General features: G+C 33.9%; 2 protein-coding genes across 10 annotated transcripts in view; both read left to right on the top strand.

Annotated features, from left to right (window-relative positions):
• The window catches only part of LOC143902915 (metabotropic glutamate receptor 8), a 210,577-nt gene extending 199,723 nt beyond the window's left edge, over positions 1-10,854 (top strand). For 4 of the 5 annotated variants that reach the window (XM_077416164.1, XM_077416166.1, XM_077416165.1 and 1 more), the window contains 2 exons: positions 14-294; positions 765-10,854. In XM_077416164.1, the coding sequence (XP_077272290.1) occupies positions 14-294; positions 765-905 (422 nt within the window). In that variant the 3' untranslated portion in view covers positions 906-10,854. Of the gene's footprint in view, positions 1-13 lie in introns of all 5 variants that reach the window. The other variant, XM_077416167.1, reaches the window with a different exon arrangement.
• A 5,781-nt stretch (positions 10,855-16,635) lies between these two features.
• On the top strand, positions 16,636-19,221 carry LOC143902992 (uncharacterized). Of its 5 annotated transcripts, none has more exons than XM_077416298.1 (5): positions 16,636-17,344; positions 17,447-17,597; positions 17,832-17,959; positions 18,048-18,170; positions 18,319-19,221. In XM_077416298.1, the coding sequence occupies exons 2-5, from the start codon at positions 17,513-17,515 to the stop codon at positions 18,466-18,468; spliced, it is 486 nt and encodes a 161-aa protein (XP_077272424.1). In that variant the 5' UTR covers positions 16,636-17,344; positions 17,447-17,512; the 3' UTR covers positions 18,469-19,221. The 5 variants fall into 5 exon arrangements, with proteins under 5 accessions (XP_077272424.1, XP_077272427.1, XP_077272423.1 ...); XM_077416301.1 differs by having other exon boundaries at positions 16,636-17,329; positions 17,483-17,597; XM_077416297.1 differs by having other exon boundaries at positions 16,637-17,329.
• The last annotated feature ends 1,769 nt before the right edge of the window (positions 19,222-20,990 follow it).

A 20,990-nucleotide genomic window follows, 5' to 3' on the forward strand; every position in this document is an offset into this window, starting at 1 on the left:
CCTCCCTGTCCAGAGCATCGGGCGAGGATGCGCGAGACCGAGGCGGAGGTGTATGTTGTTAACGGCGGCAACGGCGGCAGCGGCGGCAGCGGCAGCGGCGGCGGCAGCGGCAGCGGTGGCGGTGGCGGCAACGACAGCGGCGACGACGACGACGACGAAGATGGGCGCAAGCTGTCGACCGTTCAGGAACTGCCGGAGCTCACCGCCAGCCCGTCGGTCAGCCTGGCGATGCGCCAAGCACGCGAGAGGAGTCAGCGCGAGGAGTCGGGCGAGCCGCGCCGCGATTCTGATCAGGTGATGGATTTTCCTCGCCTCCGACAGAGAATTATTCAGCAGGAACGCGAGCAGATTGAATGGCTTTTCAAAAGAGCGTGATAGTGAGAATCTAATCAAGCACAGCTGACTCAATTAACTTGCAAGAGCTTGATACGCAAGAAAGCCTTTCTTTTCCATGCAAATCGCCCGCAAGGTGTTCGATACCTGGATTTTTATACCTCGCTTTATTCAAAGAATTCGTCGTTTTATTGCACACTTGGCGATTGTTCATTTCAGTTGCATCGCAGGACTTCTCTCTTTTCGCTTGCTTTCAGAAATTTATACTTTTCTGGATCCTCTCACCATGGCTAACTCTCTCGCTGCATCGTTTGCGTTATTTTGTAGCGCTTTTTTATTTTACTTTGCCACGCTTTGTAACGTTCGTTACGGCTTTATATCGTCACGAGACGTAATTCCTAATCCATATACTCTTGTATTTTCTTCTCGAGCCGAGCGATCGCAACGAAGCCGCGATCAGCAGCATTTCCGAGAGAGTAGAAGCGCGCGCGAAGAAAGAGGGATCGTGCCCGAACGAGGAGCAGATTCTAAGCTACAGCAACTCGCCGACCTTCTCCGAATTCTCCTCGTAGTATTCGAACGGTTATCCCGAATCGCGACAGGTACCCCCTTCAGCATCCTTCACCGAGCTTCCGACCAGCACGAAGGGCCTCGTCTATCTTGCCGCACTCGACAGCATTTTATAAGCGCCAGACGTTTTATATATTCCCACGAGATGTGAGTGATCTGCCAACGCTTGTTTAACTCTTTGTACTCCCGTGGCGACACACCAAGTTACACAGGATGTTTCGTAACACTCCGATATTTTAGAAATTTACTTTTTGAGGTCATTTCACGAAGAAAAGCTCATGTGAACATATGGTCTCAAAAAGCGTCATTTCAGAGATACAGAGTATTAAAAATTCTATAAAATTGTTTTTAATAGCTTTTAAACGAAAAAAGGTTCTTTTTTTTAGTATATTGTAATATTTTGTAAAAAGTTAATGGCGACTATAGAAGCAAATGTTAGTGCATTACTGCCCAAAACTTTTACGATAATGAAATCAAATCTTTCTGCAGATTTTTATTATTTTATTAAAATACATTCTTTCATTAAAAAAAAAGATTGTAAAAAATGGTAATTAAAAGAATAAAATAATTTTATAGAATTTTTAACACTTTGTATCTCTGAAATTAGATTTTCGAGATCATTCATATATTCGAGAATATTCATATAAACTTTTTTTCAACTTGTCAAATCAACTCATAAAATAGTGGACAGTATTTAAAAAATACCCTGTATAACTGAATCTGACGGACATTCTTATCATAAATTAAGTAATATACATTTTGACAACAAAAAATTGTCAGAAAATTATGAGAAATTATCAGAATAATTTTCAGTACAAAGAGTGACATTTGAAACCGTAAACGCATACTCGACAGCCGCAACTTGGTCGTCCGAAAAAAATGGTCCTTTTGCACAGATTTTGTACAGTTATTTATATCGGAAACCTTCGTGTTTTGTTTACTCTCGGTCGCGCGTACGCCACGCTCTCGTCGACATTCAGCAAGTTTCCAGCATCACGCGGCTGAGTTTTTGAGGTCTATTCAACTTTCGCGGACAAAGACCTTTTTCCTATATGTGTGCCAATAACGCGGGGGAGTTTATATGAGTTTCGAATTGACCGGAACTCGGCAAGTACCAAGTATTTCGACGTGAAAACAATGGACGAGAGATGCATTGTATATTCATATTATTTCATATTAAGAGAATATCCTCTGCGAGAGAGAGAATTTGTATAAATTAAATATTCGATATTTCTCATAATTAATTTGCGCCAGATAAATAGCACTTGCTCGTTATTCACAAAACCATCTCGGTATTATTATATCGACGTGGTACGGTAAATGATAAATTACTCAAAATGATGATAGATCGCCCGAAATTACGCGAAGGTGGTCCTTAAAACTCTCCCTCGTGATTTTGGAATTAATTATGAACGGATATGAGTGTGCCAGGAATATACGCGGAAGTATTACAATTCGATAATCAAATTAGCCGAGGTAATTATCGCATCCTATCGTTCGAAGACGAATCACGGATGCGAATGTTAGCGATAGCGTTAATCTCAGTCGTAGTAGAAACGAGAATTACTAATTATTATATAATGCTCTAACAGCGACTATGCGTCGTAGAGGTGTCAGTTGCCAAATATTCGAAATAGGAATTTGGTCGTGGTGATCTGGACGTTCTTAAAAAACCCATCGCTTTTATCTTCAATTCGGCTTTAAGGTAAAAATTCCTCTTATATATTAAAATTTATGCGAGAGAGGCTGCGATGAAATTGGAGACGTGAAGTACAAATCAAATTCGCACATTATTCCCTTCCGTTTTCAGCGTAGAAACTTTTGCACAGCTTATCCTTAAGTAAAAATAACTTGTGTCAAGTTGGAGAATAGATCCTCGCAAAAAAAACGGAACATTAATCCCAGCTCGAACGTATAAATTCGAGGCACAATGAATGCGCTACAGTTAAGACAACGATGAATTTATTTTTAACGCGTCTCAACGCAGTTGTTACATCGAGAGTACGCCTAATAATGAACTATTTTGATGAGAGAGAAGGGGAGAGAGAAAGAGAGAGGGAGGGAGGGAGGGAGGGAGGAAGGGAGGGAGAGAGAGAGAGAGAGAGAGAGAGAGAGAGAGAGAGAGAGAGAGAGAGAGAGAGAGAGCACACCGACCTTACAAATAACACATTCCTATACAAAGAAACCAAAATCAAAACGATTTTATTTGCAGCACGATAAGAATTGCTAGGTAAGAAAGACTCGACGAAGCGTTTTTCGGCGACAATTATATTAATGTTGTTATAGCTATCGTAAGCGTAGAGCGTAAACGAAGGCAAAGTCTATATCGACTCGTTAGGACTGTTATTATCGTTTTCAGAGAATATCGAAAGAATGTCTTGCTAATTCGATTTCTATAATGCTATTTCGCGCGTTGTACATATACGATACGCCTAAGATACCGTTGTTGATTATTTATCGTAACGTGTCTCTGCGTTAATATTATCTGAAACGAATGTTTGTATGGCATACGTATCGTTGAAAATAAATTTGAATACAGTCATTGACACTTTTTGATTATCATGTCGCACATATGGCAGTAAGTGATGATTTTATTTAGCCGTAATTAAGGAATGATTTTATTCATTAAAACGTTAAAATAGAACAATAAAATATAAAAATAATACACTAGATTTATTAGAAACATGATTGTATATATTTATTTTTCTATTCCTTTATTTATATTTGTTTCAATCACACAAAAGACCTATTATTTCGGTTTGTAAATGACACTCTCATTTATTTCATTTAAAATTATATTATATAATTTATATTATATTATATAATATAACGTACAGGATAAGGAAAAAATATCAGACTGATAAAACGTTTCAAAAGCAAAGGATTTGAGAAAAAAATATTACATAAAAAAGTAGGACTTCAACAAATGTATCAAACTGACTTAATCTTAAGTGCAGTTATGAAAGAGATCTCAAGGCAAATGTTAAAATCTTAAATAGAAATCTCTATTGTTTATTTGATATTCTTGTAGCTGACATCGAGATCTTTTTAAAGTACTATCGACCTGGCAACTTCCGTGTGATAAAACATGGTTGAAACAATTTTTGTATGTAACATTTGCTCACAAATACCTTGTTTTCAAAATATTTTATCAATCTGATACTTTTTCCTCACTTTGTATAGCATTCCTCACTGTGTATAGTATATGTATAACATATAACATACGTTGTATAAAATATATTTTTATATTTATTTACTGTTTATTTTTTTATATTTATTTTTATATTTATTTTTTATGGCTTATTTAATCTAAACCTGCATATTTTATAAATACCCTCGTACTTCTTGACTTTACGAAATTAAATTGGCGGTCAAAGTGTTAAATAACTTTTTTTCGCAAATATTATCCAATTCTTTCTTCTTCCTTTTCCTCTTTATTTTTATAAGATCTGTCCTAACTTCTATTCGATTCAATTAGTATTTAAGAAACATCGCGGATTTGTGCTCCACAAATATTACTTGATTATTAAATTATTTTAATTAATAACTAATTAATATCTTTGATGATTGAGCGTCTGTAAATACACGTATTATGATTGCGGAATCTTGCTTCCCCGGAAAATAGGATATTTTTAAATTAATGTGTGTGTGTGTGTGTGTGTGTGTGTGTGTGTGTGTGTGTGTGTGTGTGTGTGTGTGTGTGTGTGTGTGTGTGTGTGTGTGTGTGTGTGTGTGTGTGTGTGTGTGTGTGTGTGTGTGTGTGTGTGTGTGTGTGTGTGTGTGTGTGTGTGTGTGTGTGTGTGTGTGTGTGTGTGTGTGTGTGTGTGTGTGTGTGTGTGTGTGTGTGTGTGTGTGTGTGTGTGTGTTTGTGTGATTGTACAAAATATTATATAGCGTTGAAATCTAAATAGACGTTGACACTGCGTGCATGTACTAATATAATAGCTGTTATACATGTGTACTTATGTGCCTAGCATCGTGAGCTACTTTTCGTGACTGTATATCGATGTCTTCGTGATTAAATCGAGTAACGATAAAAGATACCAAAGATTTTGTCAACAAACAAACAGTAAAATATAATATTATTTTATTTTATTAAGTTTTAGATATTTTATTTAATAAATTTGTATTAATTGTTATATATATATATAATTATCATCAATGCACAGTAATTTAGCGGTAACATACTACTGAAAAATGTTATTCTATACCTTATGAAGGTATAGAATCTTTATAAGGTATAATATATCATAGAAAGATAATGAATCTTTTTATCATCACTATTTATATTAACGCTGAACTTTCTTTCTTCCCCTTATACTTTTATTACAACTAGAGAAATGTTCTAATAATCGCAAATAAAAAAGACTTTCATGAGCAGTCGTTATCCGATTTAATAGGAAAATACGGCGTAGTAGAGATGCACGAGTGATTGTTATAAATGCGTTATTAATTGGACATACGACGAAAAACTAAATATTCAACTGTGTCGGCCCGAAGGGTGCGTAAGTAACTTTATAAGTATACAACTGCCTGCGATAATAAGCCGATTAACGAACGATAACATTAATGGACTCTATACAATAACAGTGCTAGTCTAAAGAGAGACCTGTTCACACAAGTCTAAACTGCAACGTCTGGTTCAAGTGCAAGTACCTTGCGATTTCTCATTCTAAAGCTCCAAAGGATGGATAGACGGAAGCTCTAACTTTTCCCTGGTTAAAAGTTCTCCGATCCTATCAAGTCGAATCATAATCATATCTTCTCGTCGTCGTCATGTCGCCATGTCGTGGAGCAGTACTTTACTTAAATGGTATAACAGTTGTAGAAAAAGATTACCCGTTATGCAGTCGACTTATTTTAAGGACGTTCTCTCGTCCTTATACTAGAGAACTAGAGAAAATCGATTTTCTTAGGATTTTCTTGAAACTGTGAATATACGTTAATTTAGATGTGGTTTATGCGTGGTATAAATTTCAGTACCTCTTCCGGTATAAAAAAATAAAGATACTGAGTCTGCAAGTTTTAAAAAAAAATTTAAAATTTAATTTTTTTAATTTTGGCATTTTTTTCTTATGGAACTCGACGAGAGGAGCAACTTTGGTTCTCTTGGCCAACCTCGTATTTCTTACCGTTTGGCCTGAAAAACCTTTTCATTAGTAAAAGTTGAAACTTTGAGGCTCAGTATCTTGATTTTTTATACCGGAAGAGGTACTGAAATTTATACCACGCATAAAACACACCTAAATTAACGTATATTCACAGTTTCAAGAAAATCCTAAGAAAATCGATTTTCTATAGTATAAGGACGAGAGAACGTCCTTAAAAGTTATCATTTAAACGAGATGTATTACTTCTAGAAGAGAGAGACAGAGAGGTCAAAAACATTGATATGTATTGTCAGTTTTTACGAACGAGTGGAGATGTACTTGAATGTATCAAACACGTACCTTAGAATGATTAATTAACGAACTGCCGCTGCGCGGTACAATCCATAACGGAGTTCCACAGACTCGTTTAGCAATCAGCGCGATTATCGGTAGTTTGACATATATCTACGTGTTTGAAATCGATAGATAGAGAAATCGTGGAAAAAGAAATTAAATATATACATGTATAATGTCAGTTTTGCGAACGAGAATTCCCGATTTAGCGCGTAAACGACCGTTCCCGACCGCGAAATATTCAATTTTAAATCAGAGAGTTTTATATATTACGGTACCAAGTCGATGTTATAGCTGATTATAGCACAAAAAGAAAGAAACCGACGAATATAACATAGGTATATAATTGTGAACCGTACTTTGTAAGATATTTTAAAAACAGCGCGAGAATCGTTGTCTCTTAAACCTTAAGTCGATATACACTTGACAAGAAAAAAGGTTAAGCACCTAGAAGCAGGCGTTGAAAGGAAATAAAACTGAACGTCTGCAATCTTCCCACATTCACATCTGTATACGCCACAGGTGAAACGACCATCCTGCATCACGCAGCCCCCCCCCCCCCTCAAGATGCGGTCTCTTTCAAACTCTATCAATTGTTCGTAGTGGCGTGGAAATTCCACGGTGGACAACCGTTGTCTATGTCTATGTTAATAGCGACAATTATGCCCTTTAATGGTCCATCTGACGTGCATGCTCATTTAATCTGAAATTATTCGCACTACCTACCACGTAATTGTATATACCAAATTTTGTTATTCTTCGATAATTGTTTCTGGGTGCTTAACTTCTTTTATCAATGTGTGTACTTAGCCGCGGATAAGATTTTGTAAATAAGAGGAGAAAATTAGATACGTAATGTAATATGGTATATACGCATAGCGCGTGATATTAAATGTGTGTGCGAAAACAACGGCTTTAAAAGGCCAGTTATATATTCAGAGCTTCGTGAATAAGATTCAAATTAAATCGAAAAACAGTTGAGACTCTGGTTCCTTTCAAACTCCACAATTAATGCAAATAGTCTCGCTTTTAAGCTCCACTGCTATTTGTATCGATAATTATATTCAACACTGAATGTCGCACTGCAAATATTTCCTCCCGTGTTAGGAAGAAAACGAAAAGATTCAAACGAAAAAAATAAAGAAACGGTGCGAACAGTTATTGTAATTGAATCCATTATTGTGCCATAAATTCTGTTCCTAAGAAAAATAGCTATCTATTTCATAGCTAAGATAAAAAGCATCGCGAAAGATATATTCGTTTTATTGATTTTATCAAATATAAAATAAAAATAATTGTAACTATTAAAAATGTCCGGCTTTTGTCTTTACAAATTTCGTCAAACGATTAGGGGCTTCTTCAATTTATTCGCAAGAAAAACGTATGCGCAAATGTTGTTTTTACAGAAAAGTTGCAAGTCGATTGGTTATCACATATCTTTTAACCAATCAATTTGTTTCTGTAAGAGCAGAATTTTCGCATACGCTTCTCTTGCGAATTCAAGAATCGAGCCCCTCGCTTCAAACATTCGTAGCACGCAAAACCTCATCGAGTATTGATGCTGCCATACTAAATCAATCTTTAGAACCTCGATATTTCGGTGAGATTTAGAACAAACTTTTTTCTATAAAATTTAGATAAAAAGACTTGTTCAAAGCCTCATCGAAATATCGAGAAAGCTGATTTGATGAAGGTAGCAGCGTCGAGATTTTGCGTGCTGCGAGAGTTTGAAGCCCGATTGTTTGAAGAAATTTGTGAAGTCAAAAAGTGAACATTTTTAATGGTTATAATTATTTTTATATTACAATTGATCAATTCAATAAAATAGGTATACCTACCTATCATGCTGTCCATGTTTATCTTAATTATGAAATAAATTTATTCATCTTATGAACTAATGAGAGAGACACGACCATATATTTATTATTTTAACGAATATTATTTTCTACGTGAATAACATTATAGAACCAAGTTCTATGGTATTTTCCGACAACCTTGTGAACTTTAAGAGAAATCATGCCTCATTATACCATTTATTGATTGCCTTCCTTTTTAACTCTTTTACATGTCACTTGACACACGGGATCGTTTCGACCATGAAGAGTTAATGTTTTCTGCCCGACGCACCACGTGCAAGGCGGTAATGCATAAGAAGGAAAGCCAGCAGTAGCGTAACGAATCGGATCGAGTAGCAAAACTAATACACAATTGACTTTTCTCAATACTGAAATATGCGTGTCCTTCCGCTGCGAGAATTCCTTTTATTCGAAGAAACATTCCTTTCACAAGGAAAGTTTAGCAACCCAAAAATCATATAACTTTTTGTAGAAATAAAATACATATGAACAATTTTTTTTGTTTCGGTTTTAAAAGTAAAACATTTATTTAAAGACATTCTGACTTTCTGTATTTTTGTAATATTTCTAGAAGCTACTAGATATTGTGTACAAAAATAATTTTTCATGGCCCACAATAACATAAGAGATTTTTAAAGAACTTTTTAATGTTTCTTTTACCGTTCCATTAATCTGGGAATTTTTATATTGTCCGATAATATAAAGTATCTTATAAGCTTTTTACAACTGTGTGTTATGTGAGTATAAATCAGATATTATTATTTTTAAAAATATGAAATTAATGTCCAAAAACATATTAAAGTGTTAAAAAAATATTTAAACAGGTAAATCGTTACATATTAGGAGACCCACGATTAATTTTACGTTTAAAAAATTGCAATCTTTAATTTATAAGCGGTTGTAAAGAACTTATAAAACATCTAAAAAATTCAAAAAAAGGTGCAAATTACAAACTTGCACATTGCTTCCTCATTATTACAGGAAGCTTATTTTATTTAACGTATATATATAAATTTAATGTATATGAGGAAGCTTTTATTTTATTTAATGTATAATTATTAGTATTTATTTTTTTGGCTTCCTCATAGAGGAAGCTTTGTGAGTCAAGAGTTCTACTTGCACACTTAAAAACTATAAAGAAGCCCGATATCTCAATATTTGCGGAAGTTAGAGCAAATTTGCCGAAATTTCTATAACTCCAGAACTAATCAACCAAATCTTAACGAATTATATATGAAATAGGGGTAGAAAAAACTGAAAAATATAATAAAATTAGAAATAGATCGATATCTCCAAATTTGCAGAAACTAAAGCATTAACAAACATTTCTGCAAATTCAAAATTTTATTTAAAAAGAACCCCTTAATTATTAGCAATTTTTATTAATTTTATTATATTCTTCAGTTTTTTCTACCCCTATTTCATATATAATTCGTTAAGATTTGGTTGATTAGTTCTGGAGTTATAGAAATTTCTGTAAATTTGGCACATACACACACACATACACACACACATACATACATACAGACATTTTTTTAAATTGCAATTTTTTGACATTTTAGAACATTCTGAACACGGTTAAAAAAAACGAAAAAAATTTTGGTAATTATGCAGTATAGGGGAAACACCTCCGATGACCTTGACCTTGACATATGTTGTCAAGGTCACCCTCCTGAGTGACCTTCAGAAAGTTTTAGCCGTCGCTCGTTTTTTATTAAAAAGTTATAAACAAAAAAAGTTTCGAAAATATAGCAGTTATTTTAAGTACTGAGAGGCATAAACGACTAATATTACGTTTTTCTTTAAAGCAGAAAATAATTTATTTCGCGAGAAAGTCGCTGCTTTACCAAAACACAACATTTAAAGCAGTAAATTGTTGATAAATTGAAATTTTTTTGTTAAAGCAGAGAATACATTATTTTGCGAAAAAATCGCTGCTTTACCAAAACACAACATTTAAAGCAGTAAATCGTACCTATGTAGGTTAGTGACGCGCTTTAAAAGTATTTAAGTGTTTAAAGCGCGTCAACTAACCTATATATGCAACTATATATGCTATACTTTCCAAACTTTTTTTGTTAATAACTTTTTAACGAATAGCGAGCGACGGCTAAAACTTTCTGAAGGTCACTCGTGGTCATGACCTTGACAACATATATCAAGGTCATTGAAATCGGTGAGGTCGCCAAACTTTTTTTTGTTAGTAACTTTTTAATAAAAAACGAGCGACGGCTAAAACCTTCTGAAGGTCACTCAGGAGGGTGACCTTAACAACATATGTCAAGGTCAAGGTCATCGAAGGTGCTTCCCCTATACTGCATAATTACCAAAAATTTTTTTACGAAAACAAAGCTTTTCTATGAGAAAGCAAAAAACCATATAAGCTTATTAGATTTATATCTGATTATAACTATTATGAACAATAGAAATTTCTTAATCAAGAAATGAAAAATAAGTTATTACCAAAATTTAAATTTTTTTTTTAATTTCTTATTATGTTATAGCCGTTGTAGGTATGTAGGTCAAGAAAATCATTTTGTATTTTATTTTTTTTCAATATATCTCAGTTCCTGTGAGATATTAAAAAACCAATATATGGAAAGCCGGTTTTTTTTTAAAAGAATATTTTTTTTCTTCGAACTGTTTATCAACCAACAGAAAATTTTGATATGATTATGTTCGCATATATTTTATTTCTACAAAATTTCACGATTATAGACATTTTCGAGTTACCGAATCTTCCTTGTCAGTTTCGAAGAAAAAAAAGAGCACTTATCACCGTTACTTTATTTCCAATATACCAACGAGTTTTCCTCAGCCGTGGGCCTAATTATATTTATTTATTCTTTAACCAATATTTCACGCCTCAAATTCACCTATCCGTTTTCGGACTAAAGGATGGAAGTTATGTCGCTGATCGCAACAACTAGCGATATTAAATTTTATTCGTACGATCTTGTCGTATTTCAAATCGTCGATAGATTAAACGAACTTAGACTGATTAACGGGTCTCTCCGCGGAGATACGAGAATTTTCATGAGCGTCGCGCACGGGAGAAACGCGCGACGTTAACAACGTGGTGTCAATTAATATAAGGAACTTAAGTTAACGAACGTATTCGCGATAATTTCTAGCGTTATCGAGCCTGCAACACGCTGTCGTCCATATTAAATATTTGCAGGAATTACCGTAACTGTTTCTAATTACGATTTCAAAATGATTACTACAATTTAAATGTTGCTGTCGAGTCATTTCGTTTATGTATTCTAACTAGATGTTAATCTCTTAAAAGATTCGCTTCCATGTTAATTCTTACTGGCTCTAGAATGACACAAGCGAATATTTATCTCTTTTTTGCTTGTAAAATACCTTCTTTTACGAAAATAGGGAATTATAGTAGTTAGATAAAAAATATATTATATTATTTTATTAATTTAATAATTTCACATGGTGACTTAAAAATTTCAAAAGATAACTCGCTTTAAATTTCTTCTGCAATTAATATTTAATATACATTTCAAATTATTCTAAAGCTTTCGAAAAGAAGTAATTTTTGGAAATAAATATATTTTTCCTCACTTTATTTACTTGAAAATAATGCTTTGCTTGTTTATAATAATCTCTTATCATTTTTCTGATAACATATAAAATTATATTTTGTATGTTTTGCGTGCGTGAAATCATGTTCATTAAATGTATTTTAATCGAGTAAGGATTAATGCACGATCAGTTACTGCCATTCATCGTTTCATCAATGATGATGTTAATCATCATTCATAAGCATTCCAGGATACTTGGCCACATTTATTATCTCGTTGTTAGGCAAGTATCACTTATAGCATTCGTACCTTTCTAATCAATAATATTATTCTACGTTGTTACATTATGTATGCGTTTATTTACGTTGTAGTACAGTTTATTATACGCTTAACATATTCTCTAATAAATGTCAACAAATTATTTTTGTCGTATAATCAACACCAAATGCGGCTGATTAATCTTACAATCCTTTCTTCTTAACATGTTACGTCGAGATTCTATGCATGAATAGGAATAATATTGTAAGAATTATAGACAAATACTTTGAATAATGATTTTAGAACAATTTATAGATAAATGTTCGCTCGTATCAAATGAATTGCTCGATCATTATTGCAAATAAAAGAGTTTAAACAACAAAGAATAATGATTTAAACACGCCGAAAATGTTATGTAATTTAATTATAAAAGATATAAATTAATAATACGTTAAAAGAACATGTCTACAATATGTACAATATATACCAATATATATACACGTTGTTATACAATTATTTTTAACATAATTGATTATCTTTACAATACAATAATGTCATATAGAAATATTTACGTAATAAAGTAAAGTAATGTGCTTAAAATGTAACTATAAAATTACTAAATCCCCTACAAACGCGCATCGTAAAGAGATATTATTGTATTATTGATATATATACATACTTTATAATAAAAACGTGAGTATTTATTTTCAATTCAATTGATTATTACTATATATTAAAAAAAATTTATAAAATATTCTTAGCATTCAATCAATGTAAATTTTATTAACCCATTTACTGCTTTTTTAGATAAAAATACTCGCGCGACGATATCGCCCGTCAGACGCTTTGGAGTTAACTTGGGCCGCAAGTTTGTCAAACAAATCTTCAAGTTTACTACAAATATGACTAAAAATCAAGATTGTTTAATCAACAGCAGCTAATGTTTTATTTTACATTAATATTTGAGGTAAGAGGAGAAGTATAATAGGAAAAAATACAAAAAAAAATAATACTAATATATTTATATGAATTGCTATATTTTTTTATTTATTTGAATTGCTTTTCTGTGTGATAAATTTAAAAGCATGGAACAATACAAAGGGCAACATTACAATTAATGCTTATACAACTTGACTCCTGAGAGTCTGACTAGTTTCCTTACACAGAAAAAATAAGTGCAAAAAAAAAGTATTCTATCTACAAAGTGAAATTTCCGGTAATACCATATTATAAGCGGAAAGATTTACAGAAAGAGTATTCCTCACCTCTATTAAGCTGGACCCCCGACCAGCGCAAATCAAGTTCGCACTAGGTCAAAAATTTAGTGCTATTTAGGTGCTAATTAAGTGCCCTAGTCCGAATTTTGGTGCTCGAACCGTTTAGCAGGAAATCGCGTAAAAAATGGGGGGGGTCCAGCTTGCCATAAAGCTGGACCCCCCCATATCAGAAAATGGTCCTACAGAGAAGATAAGTACACTATAATTTAGTGCTAATTAAGTGCTAATTAAGTGCTCTAAAAAAACGATAAAATGTTGACAGATTATAACATTTATTTAAATATACCATTATATATTGAACACAGAACCGTCGCGGTCGACACTAACACTTAAAAAGATTGCTGCATGAATATATTCGTTACTAAAATGATCGAAAACATATATTTCCCAAATCTGAGTTCATTGCTAACAGTAAAACAATTACAATAATTAACTTAGACCAGCCGTTGGCGCTGAGCACTAAGTTCCGTCATCTGATCGTCTACGAATTAGTTGCTCGCATGATTATAGTATTAAAATAATTCTCAGACATTGTGTACTTTAAAAGAATATCACGATTCGAATTTAGTGTTAGCAGCTTAATGTTGAAATGAATTAATAAATCAATACAGCGCGCGCTTCGCGGATAAACTAATTAATTTCAACGCTATACAGCTAGCACTAAATTCAAATCGTGATATTTTCTTAAAGTACACTGTCTCAGGATTATTTTAAGACCATAATCACGCGAGCACCTAATTCTTTGACGATTCTGTAAGGAACTTTAGAGCGCTGCGCGCGCGCTCCATGGATAAATTAATTAATTTCAACGCTATACAGCTAGCACTAAATTCAAATTGTAATATTTTCTTAAAGTACAATATCTCAAGATTATTTTAAGACCATAATCACGCGAGCACCTAATTCTTTGACGATTCTGTAACGGATTATAGAGCGCAGCGCGCGCGCTCTATGGATAAATTAATTAATTTCAACGCTATACAGCTAGCACTAAATTCAAATCGTGATATTTTTTTAAAGTACAATGTCTCAGGATTATTTTGGGACCAAAAACACGCGAGCACCTAATTCCTTGACGATGCAGTAACGAATTGAAGAGTGCTGCGCGCGCGCTCCATGAGTTAATTAATTGATTTCAACCCTTTGCAGCTAGCACTAAATTCGAATTGTAATATTTTCTTAAAGTACAATGTCTTAGGATTATTTTGGGACCAAAAACACGCGAGCACCTAATTCCTTGACGATGCAGTAACGAATTGAAGAGTGCTGCGCGCGCGCTCCATGAGTTAATTAATTGATTTCAACCTTTTGCAGCTAGCACTAAATTCGAATCGTGATATTTTCTTAAAGTACAATGTCTCAGGATTATTTTAAGACCATAATCACGCGAGCACCTAATTCTTTGACGATTCTGTAACGAATTATAGAGCGCGGCGCGCGCGCTCCATGGATAAATTAATCAATTTCAACGCTATACAGCTAGCACTAAATTCGAATTGTAATATTTTCTTAAAGTACAATATCTCAGGATTATTTTAAGACCATAATCACGCGAGCACCTAATTCTTTGACGATTCTGTAACGAATTATAGAGCGCGGCGCGCGCGCTCCATGGATAAATTAATTAATTTCAACGCTATACAGCTAGCACTAAATTCGAATTGTAATATTTTCTTAAAGTACAATATCTCAGGATGATTTTAAGACCATAATCACGCGAGCACCTAATTCTTTGACGATTCTGTAACGAATTATAGAGCGCGGCGCGCGCGCTCCATGGATAAATTAATTAATTTCAACGCTATACAGCTAGCACTAAATTCGAATTGTAATATTTTCTTAAAGTACAATATCTCAGGATTATTTTAAGACCATAATCACGCGAGCACCTAATTCTTTGACGATTCTGTAACGAATTATAGAGCGCGGCGCGCGCGCTCCATGGATAAATTAATTAATTTCAACGCTATACAGCTAGCACTAAATTCGAATTGTAATATTTTCTTAAAGTACAATATCTCAGGATTATTTTAAGACCATAATCACGCGAGCACCTAATTCTTTGACGATTCTGTAACGGATTATAGAGCGCAGCGCGCGCGCTCCATGGATAAGTTAATTAATTTCAACGCTATACAGCTAGCACTAAATTCGAATTGTAATATTTTCTTAAAGTACAATATCTCAGGATTATTTTAAGACCATAATCACGCGAGCACCTAATTCTTTGACGATTCTGTAACGAATTATAGAGCGCGGCGCGCGTGCTCCATGGATAAATTAATTAATTTCAACGCTATACAGCTAGCACTAAATTCGAATTGTAATATTTTCTTAAAGTACAATATCTCAGGATTATTTTAAGACCATAATCACGCAAGCACCTAATTCTTTGACGATTCTGTAACGAATTATAGAGCGCGGCGCGCGCGTTCCATGAGTTAATTAATTGATTTCAACCCTTTGCAGCTAGCACCAAATTCGAATCGTGATATTTTCTTAAAATTCAATGTCTCAGGATTTTTTCAAGACCATAATCACGCGAGCACCTAATTCTTTGACGATGCATAGCGTTGAAATTAATTAGTTTATCCGCAAAGCGTGCACGCCGCGCTCTAAAGTTTGTTACCGAATCGTCAAAGAATTAGGTGCTCGCGTGATTATGGTCTTAAAATAATCCTGAGACATTGTACTTTAAGAAAATATCACGATTTGAATTTAGTGCTAGCTGTATAGCGTTGAAATTAATTAGTTTATCCGCGAAGCGCGCGCTGTATTAATTTATTAATTAATTTCAACACTAAGCTGCTAACACTAAATTCGAATCGTGATATTCTTTTAAAGTACAATGTCTGAGAATTATTTTAATACTATAATCATGCGTGCAACTAATTCGTAGACGATCAGATGACGGAACTTAATGCTCAGCGCCAACGGCTGGTCTAAGTTAATTATTGTAATTGTTTTACTGTTAGCAATGAACTCAGATTTGGGAAATATATGTTTTCGATCATTTTAGTAACGAATATATTCATGCAGCAATCTTTTTAAGTGTTAGTGTCGACCGCGACGGTTCTGTGTTCAATATATAATGGTATATTTAAATAAATGTTATAATCTGTCAACATTTTATCGTTTTTTTAAAGCACTTAATTAGCACTTAATTAGCACTAAATTATAGTGTACTTATCTTCTCTGTAGGACCATTTTCTGATATGGGGGGGTCCAGCTTTATGGCAAGCTGGACCCCCCCCATTTTTTACGCGATTTCCTGTTAAACGGTTCGAGCACCAAAATTCGGACTATGGCACTTAATTAGCACCTAAATAGCACTAAATTTTTGACCTAGTGCAAACTTGATTTGCGCTGGTGGGGGGTCCAGCTTAATAGAGGTGTATTCCTCTGTCAATAAGTGGACTATTCCTCAAAAATCTATTACATATTATTCTAACGGTTTTCCTCTTGTATTAAGAGGAATATGTTCACATGAAGCGGAATGCTTTCTAAAATTAAGCGTTACTTCTGTAGAGTAATAGAATACTTTTATCTTACAATAATTCACTCGTCTACGCAGAGTGAATCAAGAGACACGGCAGTGTTTCGCGCCAAGTACACACGGCTCAGACCGTGACTCTTTTACGCGACGCGACACGGGTTGCGAGTACTCGAGATGTTGAGATCTCGATAACGAGTGAACGAATTATTGTTTACGGCGCGGATGACGTTTCCCGCGAAACGGACGACCGGGACGACACAGCTACCGCGCGATTCTCAGTTGTTTACGTATAAGCCAGGCTGGCAACAGTGGCAACTCATATAGTCCGCGTGCAAGTCGGTGCTCGATATACGCAGCGTCCTGCGGCAATAGTTCGGGTTTCCGTGTAGAAAATTGAAGGATAAAAATTTGTTGAACAAATTTACGTAGCCGGAGCGCGCGCGCGTGTGTGTGTGGTGTGTCCGCGCGCGGGTTCTCTCTTTTTTTCCTCGCACGGCAACGGGCAGGCTTCCGCTTTCGACGCACATTTTTCGTACGGAAACGACGTGTTAGCCAAGTGATTGCTTTTCTTGTAAATTAGTGCTTTGAGCCGATTTCACAGTTTCCGATTAATTTGATCCTCCGATTAAACTCACTCTGCATCTCTTTCTAACCCTCTTTCTGTCTCCCTTAGAAAGAGACGAAGAGTGAGTTTAATCGAAGGGTTAAGTTAATCGGAGATTGTGAAATCGGTCCAAAAATGAGTGACGATACTGACGATCGAGAATTCATTAGAAATACATTAACTGAATGGAAATTATCAAAATGGTATAATCGATTTATTGGTAAGTACAATATATTACTTTTTTTATTTTTTATGTTTATAACTTATACAATCAAACGACGGAAAAACGCCGTAATTGGTCAGGACTGTATTAATATATTAGAGTATTAATATATTATTCGGGCAAGATCCAATCCTGACCGATTACGGCGTTTTCTTTTCGTTTTATTGTGTATCTTACACGGTCTTATAATCTCATACTTATTGTTCATAACTTATACTTTATGATCCTTAGAAGAAGATATCGATAAAGAGGCGTTTCTAAGTATAACTGAGACCGAGGTGTCAAGAATAATTACTACGATTGGAGGGATTCGCTGTTTTCTTGAGAAAAGGAAATTATTGATGGACGGTATTAAATTGGTAAGACACAAGTTTTTATGATAATTTTGGTATATGGTTTCGAGGCAAAACATAATTATTTTTCTATTTGCATTATTTTGTTTATTAGGTGAATATTGATGATCCATTGGTACATAACACTTGTGATGCAGGTGAAAGTTCTTTAATGAATAAATTTGATCGATTGGTACATAACAATGATGCGGGTGAAAGTTCTTCAACGAATAATCAAGTTAGTATATTAAGCTTTATATTATTTAAGACTTAGTGTATATATATATATATATATATATATATATATATATAATTAATATATTGTTCATTATGCAGCACACATATTTTCATGTCATGGGTTAAAGCTGTATTTCTTACTGTTACAGGAAAAAAATGATTTAATTTTGATCGAGTTGCCATCCATTTTGAATTCTCCAAGTGACTCTGATGTGGAAGCAGTACGAGAAAGGGATACATCTAAGAGATCACAACAGGATATAGAAAAAAAAAATCGCACACCTAAAAGACTTGCATGACCTGTTGGAAGGAGTATGTTCGTACGATTTAACTCTTATAATATATAACTTAGTTTATGTTAAAAAATACTTGTCCCTTGAAACTTTGAATAACCGAATATTTTATTTTGATTATGGTCCGACAGAATCGGGTAATACTGTGCCACGTATAAATAGAGAGCACTTGCTTAGTGTAAAATTAAGGTTTTCTTCCACTGAAATGTTGTGTTTCGTCCGATATTTTGGACTAATGATTGGCGATTTAATTCCCAAAGAAGATGATTGCTGGCTTCTTTATGTAAAACTTAAATTAATTGTGGATATTATTACAGCTTCTTATGTTAACATTAGATCATTTAAAATACTTGGCTACTTTGATATCAGAACATCATGAAATGTATCTAAGTGCTTTCCCCCACATGACTCTAAAGCCTAAGCATCATTATATGCTACATTATCCTCAGGTCATGCGTAATGTTGGTCCGCTATGATTCGTATGTTGTCTTCGTTGGGAAGCGAAACACAGGCCTTTTAAACAAGCAGCTCGTACTACTAATTCACGCAGAAATTTGCCCTTAACCCTTGCTATTAAACATCAGCTGAATCTATGTGCTCGATTTTTATCGAAACAGCCTCTTGGTGATAAATTTTGTTTCGGAGTTAGTGAAGAAGTTAATGTGACGGATGTAGAAAATAACATTTTTTTTAGTCATGTTTTGCCTCCAAACATAAATAAAAAAATAACTTTATTTTCATGGGTCAGAATATTTAAGACACTGTTCAAAAAAGGCATGTGCGTCGCTGTAACATACAACGAAGACAATCTACCTATATTTGGTAAAATAGAGTTTGTAACCTATAGCAAAGAATCAAATAATGTATTTTTTCTTTTGACTATGTTTGATACCATGGATTATGATGACCATCTTTGTAGCTTTGAGGTTCATAAAAACAATATTTGGTTCTTTGTTTGTTATGATGATCTTATATCACGTATGCCTACGTATTGTAGAATTGGAGCGAGAAGTGCAGCTACATATATTTCGTTTCGCTATACGTTATTATAATATAATTTTTTTTCTAATATATAATATTTAAATAATATTAGAAAAGAAATTATATTATAATAACGTATAGCGAATTAAACGAAATATATGTAGCTGTTGTATTTCCGAATGTACGTTGGTATGTCCTCCGTGTACGTACGTGTGTACGGCGCGTGTGAGATGCGTAGTTATGCGTTTGCGAACACGTCTATTGATATGCGTATGAAAGAATATCGACGGCGAACGTCGAATACATGGGTGCGATGTGAAGATCGACAGGCACTGCATGCTTTCGATATATACTCTCGTGCGATTACTATAGTTATCTTACAAAGTTTCCCAAATCAAAAGCAAATTTATTTTCACTTTAAGCGAGAGATGGAGATTTTTTTTTATGCATTTCATGCCGCATATTTTTGCGCTACGTCTTTGACGTGTTAAATACCGTAGCTTATGCAGTGTCCGTCCATGAAATAGATTTTTCTATGAAAGAGATACAATGTATTCTTAGTTACAACTATATCATTAATATTATTATATAATGATTTAATATATCAATTATACAACAATGATAGAATTCTTTTCGAGCGACGATTCTTTGTAAGCGTATGACAGCGCACAATTTGTATTTAGAGAAACTCGTTGTTTTTATTAGTATAGCGAAACTAAATATATGTAGCTGCACTTCTGGAAATAAGGATTGTATTTATCTGCAATAAATAAATTTCACAATAAATTTCTTTTTATTAAAAAAAAGAATCCAATAAGAATATATAATATTCCTCTTTCGTATAATTTGTATACGAGAGGATATTAATATTAAAAATAGTAAGATTGTCTTCTTTAAACAAGATTATATAATTTGTATACAAGAGGACATTGATATTAAAAATAGTAAGATTGTCTTCTTTAGACAAGAATATATAATCTGTATACAAGAGGAAATTGATATTAAGAATAGCAATATCGTACTATAGATGCAAGACGAAAGTCCTCTTATCGTAAAAATATAGTGTTTAGAATATTTTCCTCTTCATTTTAGAGGATTCCTCTTGAGGCCATATATAAGAGTAAAATTCGCTAAAATTTAGCGAATTCCGCTAAAACTGAGATTACTTTTTTTTGGGTCAAATCAACACTGATATATGTACTTGATATACGCAAGAATATTATAATCTTGAAATGAGATTATATTGCGTTAAACGAAAAAAACTTGCTTGAATAAAGTCATTTATATAATAGTTAAACAAAGTTTTATATTATAGTTCAATTAAGAAAAAAAAATTAAAATAAAGAGTTGAAATCCTTATAAGAAGATTATATATTCTTGCGTATATACAAGTATATATCAGTGTTGATTTACTTCTTTTTTTTCTGTGTAACAAACGAGTTAACTCGTCCAAAGCGTCTGCAGATGGGCGATATTGTCGCGCAAGTATTCTCGTCCAAAGCAGTAAAAGGATTAAGAAATGCGATTTCGGAACTTTTATTATATAT

Source organism: Temnothorax americanus, unplaced genomic scaffold (assembly GCF_048541705.1).
Source record: "Temnothorax americanus isolate GAGA-0224 unplaced genomic scaffold, ASM4854170v1 Scaffold42, whole genome shotgun sequence".
Classification (NCBI taxonomy): domain Eukaryota; kingdom Metazoa; phylum Arthropoda; class Insecta; order Hymenoptera; family Formicidae; genus Temnothorax; species Temnothorax americanus.

Coding starts and splice junctions, on each gene's coding strand:
- LOC143902992 (XM_077416298.1), top strand. CDS start 17,513: ATGAGTGACGATACTGACGATCGAGAATTCATTAGAAATACATTAACT. Junction 17,598..17,831: donor ATGGTATAATCGATTTATTG/GTAAGTACAATA, acceptor TATGATCCTTAG/AAGAAGATATCGATAAAGAG. Junction 18,171..18,318: donor GTTCTTCAACGAATAATCAA/GTTAGTATATTA, acceptor TTACTGTTACAG/GAAAAAAATGATTTAATTTT.